The sequence below is a fragment of the Setaria viridis genome, chromosome 9 (genome assembly GCF_005286985.2).
Source record: "Setaria viridis chromosome 9, Setaria_viridis_v4.0, whole genome shotgun sequence".
Taxonomy (NCBI): Eukaryota; Viridiplantae; Streptophyta; class Magnoliopsida; order Poales; family Poaceae; genus Setaria; species Setaria viridis.
This window is the reverse complement of record NC_048271.2, coordinates 53,865,062-53,878,161: the sequence shown is the minus strand read 5'-3', so window position 1 is coordinate 53,878,161 and position 13,100 is coordinate 53,865,062. Positions and strand designations below refer to the sequence as shown.

Genomic DNA, 13,100 nt, shown 5'->3' with positions numbered 1-13,100 from the left:
CCATCTCCGCACCAACGGTCGCGGCCCTCCGTTTCCTTTTTAAATACGCTCCCCAAACCCATCCCACCACCACCGTCTCCTCCAAGACGCTCCTTTCGCTGCGGCTCTTGTCTCAGCTCCTCGCACCAACCGCATCCGCTCCGCTCCGCTCCGCTCCGAGGTATGCGCGCCGCCTCCCTCCAAATCCGTCGATTTCTCGTGTTTCCTGAGGAATGTTAACCTGTGAATCGTGGTTTTGTTCTGGTTGCTGCGCGATTCGGTTGTCTTTTTGGGGTTTTCCGCTGAAATTTTGGGGATTTTTCTGTAGAGAGGTTGATCGAGAAGTGGTGGTGGACATGGGCCAGATCCAGTACTCCGAGAAGTACTTTGACGACACCTACGAGTACAGGTAGATGGGAAACCCTAGCTTCCTGATCTTCGCCCCCTTTCCATCTCTTTGGCTTGCCGTGGTTGGCAAAACCCTAACCCGATCCCCTTTGTCCGGCGCAGGCACGTCGTCCTCCCGCCCGAGGTCGCCAAGCTTCTCCCCAAGAACCGCCTCCTCTCCGAGGTAAACGCGAAGAATTTCACCTGCATTCGTGTAGATCGCCTTCTTGCCCCGCTGTCTTGGTGGTCTAATGTTGGGGTTTTGTTGGGAATTTTCTTTTTTTTTTCAGAACGAGTGGCGTGCGATCGGCGTTCAGCAGAGCCGCGGGTGGGTGCACTACGCGATCCACCGGCCGGAGCCGCACATCATGCTGTTCCGCCGCCCGCTCAACTACCAGCAGCAGCAGGAGGCTGCTGCCGCAGCGGCGGCGCAGATGCTGCCCAAGTGAGCCCTCCGGTGAGGGAGGCGGCGACCGTGGGTTTGGAGTGTTTAAACCATAAGCCCCTTTTCCTCTCTAAAAGGGGCGTCGCTATGCTTCCGATTAATTTCTCCTCCTGTTGGTTGGAATCAAGTGACTGGTCTTGGTGGTGTCCACTTTGTGTTCGTTGAAATGCCTATGAAGGAACTGGCATGTACTAGGCTGTGTTATGATGAGTACTCTTAATTACACTACCATGTGTTGCGATTCTGGTTTACATTCCTGTTCCTGATGGTGTTATTCTGGTTTGTAGTACTGGGCTAATTAATCTGTTATGTGATGATCTGGTTGTGCTTATGTTTGTCTATGAACTTCGGTGCTTGTCTAGCAGCTAAGAGATTGCAAGATGATTCCTTGTGTGCTCCGTATGCGTTTTTGAAGTGCATATGTGATGAATGACTTGCCCTACATAGTTTGTGTGAAAATTATGCATTTCAAACATTGTATAAACATTAACATCTAGCTATAGTGAAATGGGCCCTGGAATGTTGGCAGTGATTGTGGGGGCGTGAGGAGGCAAAAGTCCTGATGAATGATGATTGCTTGTCTGATGCTGATGCGTACTAGTTTTGGTTTAGCGACTATGATGCTAAGTGGAAGGTGATTTTTTGTTTATTTTTCTGTTGCACTGTGTGATATGGAATGGATTTGTGATAATTTCGCGGCGCTGATGATGTCGGTATTTCTGATACCGTGTAGCAGCTGTCATTTTCCCTGACGAGCAGTTGGTATGCAGGTTGCATGAACCAAATCGCAATTAAATTTGATTTGAATCGTTCTGTGAAGCCTGGTAGTTGTCGAACGTTTCAGATTCGAGGTTCAGTGTTCGTTTGTCTGGTGCTGCAAACAATGGGCGGGATGCGCCACCGCGGGTCGGTTTGTGTCGTTCTCGCCGGTCAGGTCTCGGGCCCTCGGCTCGCGTTCGTGTCCCGGTCGGGGGCTGGCTGGCTGGCCAAAGCTCCACCACACGAACGCCGCAAAAAGCCATGCGTGCTCCCGCATATCTTCCATCCTCGCCTCCCTCCCTCCCCTGCCGTCACGCAACCTCACACCCCCTCCTCCCCGTTTGTAAAGTGTACTCCCTCTAGTCGTGGCAGTAGTTCTTCAGCTCTTGTTCACTTCTCGGCGGTGAGAACGTGAGAAAATTCTCGACCAGCCACTGTTTTTTTCCGCCAAAAACAGGAGGTTTCTCCCCTTGGCGTGCCAGAACTCTGTTCTTGCCGAGTCTAGAAGCACTGCACTGCTTGAGTGCTCCCACCCATCCACAGCGACCGCAGGCGCATAAAACCCGGCGCGGCGAGGACCTCCGACGCGAAGCCAAAACCTCTCCGCTTGACACGAGTCGGCGAAAATGCGCGCGACGATCCCAACCCCCTCCCTCCTCGTCACACCGAGGCCGCCGCGGCTCCACGCCCTCCCCTCGGCCTTGGCCTCGGCCTCCCGCCACCACGCCGCCCGCGGCGTGGGCCGTCCTCGCACCCGCTTGCGCGTGGCGGCGCCGCCGTCCGCCCCCGGGGAGGCGGCGGAGCAGGCGGAGCCGAGCACGTCGGCGCCCGACTCCGGGGAGAAGTTCTCGTGGAGGGATCACTGGTACCCGGTCTCCCTCGTCGAGGACCTCGACCCCAGCCGCCCCACCCCGTTCCAGCTCCTCAACCGCGACCTCGTCATCTGGAAGGACCCCAAGTCCGGCGAGTGGGTCGCGCTCGATGACCGCTGCCCCCACCGCCTTGCCCCGCTCTCGGTATGGTGACCGCATCTCTTCCACGCATCATCTGTGTCCTATCCGATCCCATCCTCGTATCGGACTAATTTTGATCCGATATCCTTGCAGGAGGGGAGGATCGATGAGACGGGGTGCTTGCAGTGCTCGTACCACGGCTGGTCATTCGACGGCTCCGGCGCCTGCACCAGGATCCCGCAGGCCATGCCCGAGGGTCCCGAGGCCCGGGCGGTGCAGTCGCCGAAGGCATGCGCAACCAAATTCCCCACCCTTGTCTCCCAAGGGCTGCTCTTCGTGTGGCCCGACGAGAATGGGTGGGAGAAAGCCACTGCCACCAAGCCTCCAATGTGCGTAGAGTCTGGCTTGTAACAATGGCTATCGATTGAATTAGGTTCTGCATTCCTGTGACTAAATTTGATCTTGCTTTGGTTTCAGGTTGCCGAAAGAGTTTGATGACCCGGCCTTCTCCACGGTGACGATCCAGAGAGACTTGTACTATGGTTATGATACGTTGATGGAGAACGTCTCTGATCCGTCTCATATAGAATTTGCTCACCACAAGGTAACTTATTACGGAGTCTTTGTTTGAGAATGTTTAGATAGTGTTTGGTTCGTGCAAAGGTAACGTAAACGCAAAGGGAATCAGATTACAGTGTTTTTGGCGGCGGAATGGGTGATTACCCTCTTTGTTTGGTTGCACTCTAGTAACGTAATCAGATTACGGTGTGGGTGTTGTATCTGATTACGATGGGGGAGGAGGGGTAACAAGCTTGTATAGATATTATATTATTTAGGTAAGAGATTCGATTACAGTGTCAATTGATTACAAACCACCGCAACCAAACATATGTAATGGGATTCGTTATCTTCATTAATCAGATTACGTTACATTTTAGCTAACCAAACACCACCTTAGTTGCTGACCACATTGGAACCTCATGCTTAGTCATGACTCGTGATTAATTTGCAGTTGAAAGATTGTGATTTGAGGAAATACATTTTTATTGTAATAAATTGTACTCCCTCCATCCCAAATTATAAGTCATTCCAAGAATCTTGGAGAGTCAAAGTATATCAAGTTTGACCAAATTTGTATGATAATATAATAACATTTATGATGTCAACTAAGTATCATTAGATTCTTCATCAATTATATTTTCATAGTATACCTGTTTGATGTCGTAATCTTTATAATTTTCTCTATAATTTTGGTCAAACTTGAGATGCTTTGACTCTCCAAGATTCTTGGAATGACTTATAATTTGGAATGGAGGGAGTATTTAGTTTGCCAATAAAACCCAACTCAATTTAGTTTAAGTAATACATTGAATTCCTTAGAAATGGCTTCTGATGGGAAAAAATGTGGAATGATCTGAGTCTGACCTCTTATCTTTTCCTGTTGCCAGTGTGAAATATTAACTAATTGTTGCACCTTAACTATGAATATACTGATATTTTATTGCATAATAGTTTGTTCTATTTACTTCTGCTACTTGCTTATTCTGAATGGACAGTAAATAACTGGATTGACTTAACTAGGCTATCTGTCTGTCATTTGCTGACAAATGATATACTTTGTTTTCTGGAGATGCATGGTTTCAGCCAATCTACTCATGTTTCAGAGCTTAACTCCTTACTCCTCTCATAGGTTACTGGACGGAGAGATAGGGCCAGGCCTCTGACATTCAAGATGGAATCAAGTGGTGCCTGGGGTTACTCAGGGGCAAATTCCGGTAATCCTCGCATCACTGCAACTTTTGAGGCCCCATGCTATGCATTAAACAAGTAAGTTTCAGCAAAGTGCCTGGTTGTCTTTCCCATCCTTTTTATTGTTTCACTTGCCATCATTGTGGTGTAGTGGTTCTTATTTATCGGTCAGCAATTCAGTTGTTGCATGGTTCTGAACTTTGTTGGCCGGTTTGTGCAGAATAGAGATAGACACAAAGTTACCCATTTTTGGAGACCAGAAATGGGTCATATGGATTTGCTCGTTTAACATTCCAATGGCCCCAGGGAAGACTCGTTCTATTGTCTGCAGTGCTCGGAACTTTTTCCAGTTTACAATGCCAGGAAAAGCATGGTGGCAGGTACATGCTTGTATAGTGTTTCCCTTGTGCTTTATTTTCTGGTTATGCTGTCAACGTTATCTTATGCTTGATATTTTTCCTTTTTAACTGTTTAAATGAACTTCTTGTCATACTTTTGTGGGGAAACAACATGGAAGGTCCCTACTGTAAACATTTATTATTGACGGACTTTATTGTTTCACCATATTTGAATTTATATGTTTACAGTCAAATCCTGATACCTTCCTTTTCTCTTTGCTTTTTCGTATTTTTGGTGCAGCTTGTTCCTCGATGGTATGAACATTGGACTTCAAATTTGGTCTATGATGGTGATATGATCGTTCTTCAAGGCCAGGAGAAGATTTTCTTAGCTGCATCCAAGGAATCTTCTGCAGATGTTAACCAGCAGTACACAAAGATCACATTCACACCCACTCAGGCTGACCGATTTGTTTTAGCATTCCGGACATGGCTAAGGAAATTTGGCAATAGCCAACCTGAGTGGTTTGGAAATGCTAGCCAAGAAACATTGCCTTCCACTGTCCTTTCAAAGCGCGAGGTAAAAGTTATCTGGGTTACCTAGGAATCTCAGTTTTTTTTTTTGCCTTCAGACTTAACATGGCAATCCTTTTGGTGGTCAAGGATTTGTTTTGCTTACATACTTAATACTCTACACGACTACGCATTAAAAATTGATTGCAATTATCCTTTTCTTACTTGTATGTTTTTTCTTTCTGGGCAGAATGTGACATCATGTCTTCGTTGTTAGCACACTTCATCTTTATAATAGACAATCTATGTTTTGAATTAGCATCTGTCATATGTACTGGTGTCTTCACTGCAACCTGCTTAATAGAATGGGCAAAATTCAGTGATAGATTTCAAATCTCTTTGGAAAGTTGCTAGCATCGGACTACTCTTACGGTTAGGCATCCAAGAATATTTGCTTAACTGTAATGGTTCCATTTTACTAGAAGTCTAGAACAGCAAAGTTTACCTTCTGTTTTCTCTAATACCCAGTGAATCTGAAACCATATCATCTACCTAATTTACGTCAGTTGTGTTTTTGCATTCCATTAATTCTTGTATTCTTATGATTGGCTTTGTGTCATGCAGATGCTAGACAGATACGAGCAGCACACATTGAAATGCTCATCTTGCAAAGGAGCATATGATGCATTCCAGACTCTGCAGAAGGTCTTCATGGGAGCGACAGTAGTGTGCTGTGCTACCGCAGGGATTCCTGCTGAAGTTCAGCTCAGAATATTGATTGGTGCAGCTGCTTTGGTCAGCGCTGCTCTAGCATACGCATTCCATGATCTCCAGAAGAATTTTGTATTCGTAGATTACGTGCACGCTGACATTGATTAAAATTTTTGCGAGCATCTGGTGTAGCGACATCACATGTTCATTTCTGTAACGTGTAACCTAGGCCGCCTAGCTAGGGAATGTAACTTTTTACCGGATATAAAGCTCAATACCAATTTGTGTATAATAGGCAGTAGGATGTAGCGATGTAAAGCGGAAACATAATTTTGCATATATTATCCATTGGATAAAAAACTCTCCGAATCATTGGTTCAGATATGAATTTGGTTCTCACAAGTTTTATAGCAATTCAAGAGCTAGCTTACTGCTCCCTCCGTTTTATCCTCCAGTTCAATTGTGATTTTATTGATATCCTATCTTAGCACCACAAGCTCGTTTCATCACTAAAACCTACTATGTGAAAAAGGATTATATTAATATATTTAGATGCATAATAAAAGTTATATATTTTAAAAATGTTTTATAATTTAAAGTTGAGGGAGTACCATATAATAATATGTTCTCTATATTTGCAGATTCAATCGATCACAATCTGCGATGAGAAACACACATGACCATTATTAAGGAGGTGTTTGGTTACACGGACTAAAATTTAGTCCCTATCAGATCGAATGTTTAGATACTAATTAGAAGTATTAAACATAAACTAATTACAAAACCAATTATATAGATGGAGGTTAATTCGCGAGACGAATCTATTAAGCCTATTTAATTCATGATTAGCACATATTTACTATAGCATCACATTGCCAAATCGTGTACTAATTAGGCTTAATAGATTCATCTAGCGAATTATCCTCCATCTGTGCAATTGGTTTATAATTAGCTCATGTTCAAACCTTCTATCTAAATATTCAATACGACAAACCCCTCTAAATCTCGGTTGAGAACCGAGCTATGGTAAGCGGAGGTGGTGATAAACATCAGGTTCAACACTTTGTTACAGAGGCGCCTATGATCCTCTAGTTTGAAGCGGGTGGGTGGAGCATACGTCAACACTGGATTTTGAAAAAGATAAAACTTTACTAAAACACGTGAGAACTTGCATGACTCGTGTCCTACGCTTCCGGGCTCCGGCCCCATCCTCCTCCAGCAAGCTACGGAAATTTGACAATGACAGGTCCCCTGGCCCACCCTGGAACTTGGAGTCGCGAGGTCCACTCCATCATAACGCTAGATCCCCTTCCCACTCCATCTTATCCGTCCAATGAGCAAGAAGATCGAGACCTCCATTTCCTAGCTCAGCACGGTCCCCCGGGGGAAGCAACCGCCCGCAGCCACTCACCGGCGACCGACGCCGGCCACGCACGCGACACAGTCACACAGCGCGCGCCCAAATGGCTGCGTCCCTCCGCTCGCCGCCCCCGGTCCCCGCCGCGTTCCGCCGCTCCCGCGCCGTCGTCCGCGCCTCCTCGCAGTCGTCGTCGTCGTCGTCATCCGCCGTCTCCTCCTCTTCGTCCGCCCCCAAGGCGCGGTTCGTCGCCCGCCGCTCAGAGTCCGTCTCCGTCCAGCAGCTAGCCCGCCCCCTCGGTACTCAGAGCCTTCCTCCCTTGCTCTCCCCAAACTTCATGGTCGCCTTGTTCGATTGAGATATGTGTCTGCTTGCTGCTGCAGCGGAGTACATGAGCTTGCCGGCGAGCCAGTACTCGGTGCTGGACGCGGAGCGCATCGAGCGCGTCGACGACTCTACCTTCCGATGCTACGTATACCGCTTCCGCTTCTTCGCGCTTGAGGTCTGCCCCGTCCTGCTCGTCCGCGTCGACGAGGAGCCCAACGGCTGCTGTATTCGCCTCCTCTCCTGTAAGGTACCGTCATGCTTCAATAATGGCGGCAGTTGTTTATTTTGACCCAAATAATCCGCTCGCTAAATAATGGGTTTCGTTGATACGCTTATTTGGGTTTGCTTGCAGCTGGAGGGATCGCCACTTGTGGAGGCGCAGAATGATAAGTTCTCAGGTTAGGTTCGTTCTTGACATTAGTGTTGTTTCGGCTGTTCGACTTTACTTGCCGGATTGCTGCTCGTTGTTAGTCATTGGCTCAGTCGACAGGAGTCCTGAGGCTAGTCTCAGCGGGGTGTCATGGAGAGTTTCATGGGCATTAAATCATATGCCACTTCAGCAGTTTTACTGGTGTGGCAACCTAATTATGAGGAGAGAGGAGAGGGGAGTTTCATCCCCATGAAACCCACCTTACTTAGTTCCATGAAACCCAATAAAACTTGCACTGAGGATGTTATAGTTTCATCGCAAGACACATATGATCATAACTCCACGTAAAAATTAAATGCTACAGGTTGTCTATGAAACTGTGCAATGAAACTATGCACTGAGAGTGATAGTTTCATTTCATTGAAAAGATGACATGTCAATCTTGGTAACAGTGTGATGAAACTATGCATTGAGACTGGCCTAAATAATGAACTAATAAATGCTCAAAGTAGCTGCTATTTTCATTCCATGTTTGATAAAGTGGTGGATGCTAAATTGCTGAGTACGAGCTTGGCCACAATTGTATGAAATATAAACTGGGAATCCACTCACAAAAACTGTAGTTTGAAACAATGCTTACAATGTTTTGATTATGATGCTCACAGCACATTGATTTCTGTTTTTAGTAATGGCCAATCTTTAACTGATGTGATAACAGCAAAATTGATGAACCCCAAAATTTTGTTTGAAAAGAATATCCTTCCTATTCCATTTGCTGATAAGCTGTAAAGTCATTGTTAAACTGCTGCTCTGTTTCCTCTTATAAATTTTCATCCTACTATGGCAGTCTTTGTGACCTTACCACTGGACCCATGAAAAATTAAAGTTTAATCTTTCTGCATAGGCCTGAAGGTACCCTTTTCTGCTTATTTTAGAAAGGGCAAAAAAAGTAAACATAATACTTTGGCTATATCCTAGTAGATATTAGCTAACTTCTTGACAATGTTGTTATTGATTCTAAATCGTTTTTGTGATATACATACTTTTCTTGTGCTGCATAACTTCTTTAACTCAATAATTTGTTGAGAAGTTCATATGGTTTGGATAGACAGAGAGAGGCGAATTTGGTTGTAGTGACATAACCAAGGATTGTAGGAAGAATAGATTGCGTATAATAGATGGATTGTATTGCATTGAGGCTTGGGCCGGTATATATAGAGTACAAAGACTTTTTTGGGGGGCAAGGCTCCTCCGGATACATATGGCAGTCTACGATACGTATATCTACAACTACCAAATATACTCTAATATCCCCCCGCAATCACAGCGGGAGCATTGCGACGGTGAGACTAAAGAAGAAGCCGAAGGCAAAAGCCGACGGACTGACATCCCCCCTTAGTGATAACGTCGGTGCGGTGCGGATGCTGCAACTGAAGAGAAAATTGGGGAGTAACTCATGCAGATGATAGCCCTTTGTGCCGATGTCGAGGTAGCCGAGCATGAGGACGAGTAGCTGTGGTCGAGGATGCCGTGCTTAGAGTAGCCGTGCTCGACGTAGCTGTTGAGGTTGCTGAAGATGAGGGAGCCGCACATGAAACCGCGGGCGCACGAGGAGGCGCCGTGAGGATGGTGGCGCGTAGGGGAAGACGCCAAAGATGAAGATGGTGACGCGTCGAGGCAATCGTAGAGGGGGGGGGGGGGTCAATGCCAAAGTCAATGCAGTCAAGCCATCGGGCAAGACATTCCCGGGTTTGCCAGGCCCGGGAACGCATCGGGGACGATGGCACGCACTGGCGTTGCCAATACCGGACGTGCAAGGGATAGTGCACAACCAGGTGCCGTTGTCTGAGGGACCAGCAGAGAAGGCCTCCACGGCGGTCGCAGGCGCAAAAGAATGGCGAGGTAGAAGATGCCGATGTAGCTCGCGGTTGCTAGAGTAGACGAACGAGGTGGAGATTAGACGGCGACACTGGCGACGAGGTGGTGCTGGACGAAGCGAGGAGGTAGACCCGGACGATCTGATGCAAGGCCTGATGATCTGGATGACGCGGCGGCGGAGCTCGAAGGAGACGATGAAGAACTCGAATAGCCTGATGAAGACCATGCGCGCAAGGCTCAGCGACTCGTAGTCGACGACGAGGTCGTTGATGTGGTCGGCGGCGGTAAGGATGCAACGGCGAAGGAGACCACGGGTGGCGCCACTGCTGCCCGAAGAGGCGATGCAGCGGCAGCCCTCCATACTCGGGGAAGAGGCGCGCAATACGAGGATGAACGTCACGGGAGTTGGGTGGATTACGCACATCGGCTGATCAGACCGAGTATGCGCGAGGCGAGACGACGATGGGCGAAGTCGTCGGAGGCGTCCCGATCAGTGGAGGCGACGACGAGCCGATGGAGGTCGACATGCGGACGAAGCAGCGAGGAGGGCGGTGCACACGGGTGTCCCCTAGGGCGCCGTCCATCTCGCCAAGCTGCACAGTCGGAGACGGGGCAGGAGCTGGTGAAGTCGACGCCGATGTCGAAGTAGAGGTGAGCGGAATTGGTATGGCGGCGGGCGACGCAATCAAAGATCGGGCAAAAGAAAAAGGTACAACAGCAACAATTCTCCGTGTAGAGCTTGTAGGTGCTCCTAGCCTGACTCCGTATGGACCCTTCTCCTCTTTTTCCCGTGGTCAATCGTGTACAGGAAAGAGAGAGGGAGGGGGAAGACAGGCTAGGCTGGCCAGCAGAGGCCGAGCAGAGGCCAGCACACGCCTTGCACAGAGGCACAACCGCAGAAGGCAATGCGGGCCTACTGGAGTGGCATGTTGGCCAGCAGATCGAGTCCCGTGGGGACCCGACATGGCCATGGCGCGGCGACCGGGAGCGATGGCACAGCGGCGCTTGGCCTAGTCACGGCATGCGACACGCCACATACACGTCCAGTAGCCACGGCGCGGCACGGCCCACGGCAAAGCATGGACGACGGCAGCACGGCTCAACGGAGAAAATTAGATGTGCTGCTTGACTGACGCTTGAAGAAGACGGATCAACGGATCCGTCGAAAAAACTGTGGCGCTGCCCCCGGCGGAGATTGATCTCCCTGGGGGCGCGCGGTGCGGAAGCGAGCGGCGGCTAGGGTTTGTCACCGAGAATTAGAATCTAAACTCGTGATACCATGTAGGAAGAATAGATTGCGTATAATAGATGGATTGTATTTCATTGAGGCCTCGGTTGGTATATATAGAGTACAGAGACTTGGGGGCAAGGCTCCCCCGGATACATATGGCAGTCTGCGATACGTATATCTACAACTACTAAATATACTCTAACAAGGATTTGCATGGCCAACTTAGCTCTTCTAGTAGACTTTAATCCATATTATTCATAGTGATTTTCTTTTCATAGTCTAAGATAAATTATTTAACCCCTTGTTCCAGGATATCATTGACATGATTTGCTGTGGGATGCAGCTTCTATGGTGAATAGGGTTTTCTGCAGTAGCACTTTGCAAGGTTCGACCCTTCAACAGCTTACATCAGATACTACAATAGAGGTACTGTACTCTCAAATTCCCACTGAATCATTATTGAGTTATACACAATCAGCTTATTATGATAATCTTCAGGTCACAATCGATATACCTTTTCCATTTCGAGCAATACCAGTTACAGCCATTGAGTCAAGCGGCAGACAAGTGCTTGAGCAGTTGCTCGGAGTCATGCTTCCAAGGTTTCTGAATCAGGTTGGTTTTGTTTTATTTGACGTGCTATAGCTATTTGTTTATTAACGTTTTCTTCATTTCAGCCTTCACTTTTTCTTCCAAGCTGCAGTACATGTTTCTTTTGTATAACAACTTTAGGTGAATTGTTAAGCAAGTCAAGGATGGTTTGGTCTATGTATATTTGAGACGAAGTTGTATCTGCAAATTACCTCTCACTTTATTCTAAATTGAACTATTTTTCATTTTTCCCCCAAACAGAATCCTATCAGGTCAAGGCTCTATTTTACTTGTAGTATTTCTTTCTGCCAGACTCATCTATATTCACAGTCCACTGAATGATTCAGTTTTTAGTTGTACTTGCTGTCCATGATCCCTGTCATGAACTAGCTGACTTAAATAGCCATTTATGAGGAAGACATGTTTATTTGCCAGATGTAAATATGTTGAGTCGTAGGTGGTTGTGAGCAACATTTCTATATTTCTCTACAAATTTATTTTCTTTTTTGTCGTTTCAGCTTGTTAAAGACTACCAAGCTTGGGCTTCTGGTGATTCTTCAAGGAAACCACTTGGCACTGGCGAAATATGAAGCTGCACAGTGCCTCCAGTAGGCATGATAGTTTGTTCGTTGAACTCACTATGTTGTATAGCAATCCTGCCTGAATGTCACTCACGACAATTTCTGTATGTTGAATCTGTTGAAATTAGGTATTGCCGTTTTCTATTGCTGTTCTTCAGCTGTACGAGTTCTGAAGATTGTAAATCGAGCATTCACAGTCACAATGAAGATGATAGCATCTGAACTGTCATTTGTGCCCACGTACTCGTTTTTTCTCTTTCTTTCGCGAGAAAACTAGTTAACCAGAAACCGGAAGTGTAAACTGATTTAAGGATCGTTTCATGAACAATATTGTCCTTAGTGGTTGCAGATTGGCAGTTTGATCTGGGATTCTGGGCGCGGTGCAGGCATCATCAGCATGCGCAGTTGACCCGTTGGCTGCACTTTATTGCGTTTGATGTCAGATGGTAAGGCGAGGACTGTCGAGACTCGAGATGGATTTATCAGTTTATTTTGCGAACTTAAAGCACGCAGGCCACATGGTTAGATAAAGTATTAGCTGTAGATAAGCTTCAGGATACCACCCTTTGCCTATTGTCGTTTACGAATGCGATTCGTGAAGAGGTGACAGTAAGCTATGTGCGGCGAACAGCACTCATTTGCCAGCAACTCATTTAGAAGTTAAAAAAAAAACTGCCGAGGATTCCAAATCACTATCCTCACACATACTGATTCTCAACTCGAGTAAATACGTATCATTACCCTTCTATATGTTCTAACAAAGAATCATGGTACCTTCAAGGCTTCAACAAAGTACTGAACAATCCATTATCCATGGAATAAAATTGGACAAATAAAGCTAGAAAATTTTGAAACCGACGAAGAACCGAGCTGAGCCACTGCCAGTGCCAGAGCCCAGAAGGAAGGTGAGCAGAAACAAAACCCAAAACAA

General features: G+C 46.9%; 3 protein-coding genes across 4 annotated transcripts; all 3 read left to right on the top strand.

Moving 5' to 3' along the window:
• LOC117839076 (cyclin-dependent kinases regulatory subunit 1) lies at positions 1-1,142 on the top strand. The gene is made up of 4 exons (XM_034719322.2): positions 1-160; positions 308-388; positions 490-550; positions 657-1,142. Exons 2-4 carry the CDS (start codon positions 336-338, stop codon positions 813-815), a joined length of 273 nt encoding a protein of 90 aa, XP_034575213.1. The 5' UTR covers positions 1-160; positions 308-335; the 3' UTR covers positions 816-1,142.
• A 735-nt stretch (positions 1,143-1,877) lies between these two features.
• Positions 1,878-6,248, top strand: LOC117839075 (pheophorbide a oxygenase, chloroplastic). The gene is made up of 7 exons (XM_034719321.2): positions 1,878-2,586; positions 2,677-2,912; positions 3,001-3,127; positions 4,214-4,350; positions 4,493-4,652; positions 4,912-5,190; positions 5,748-6,248. Exons 1-7 carry the CDS (start codon positions 2,197-2,199, stop codon positions 6,000-6,002), a joined length of 1,584 nt encoding a protein of 527 aa, XP_034575212.1. The 5' UTR covers positions 1,878-2,196; the 3' UTR covers positions 6,003-6,248.
• A 928-nt stretch (positions 6,249-7,176) lies between these two features.
• Positions 7,177-12,398, top strand: LOC117839349 (uncharacterized). Of its 2 annotated transcripts, XM_034719660.2 has the most exons (6): positions 7,188-7,490; positions 7,575-7,765; positions 7,871-7,916; positions 11,341-11,423; positions 11,496-11,612; positions 12,107-12,398. In XM_034719660.2, exons 1-6 carry the CDS (start codon positions 7,298-7,300, stop codon positions 12,176-12,178), a joined length of 702 nt encoding a protein of 233 aa, XP_034575551.1. In that variant the 5' UTR covers positions 7,188-7,297; the 3' UTR covers positions 12,179-12,398. The 2 variants fall into 2 exon arrangements, with proteins under 2 accessions (XP_072146770.1, XP_034575551.1); XM_072290669.1 differs by having other exon boundaries at positions 7,177-7,490; positions 11,341-11,612.
• Positions 12,399-13,100: the final 702 nt, after the last annotated feature.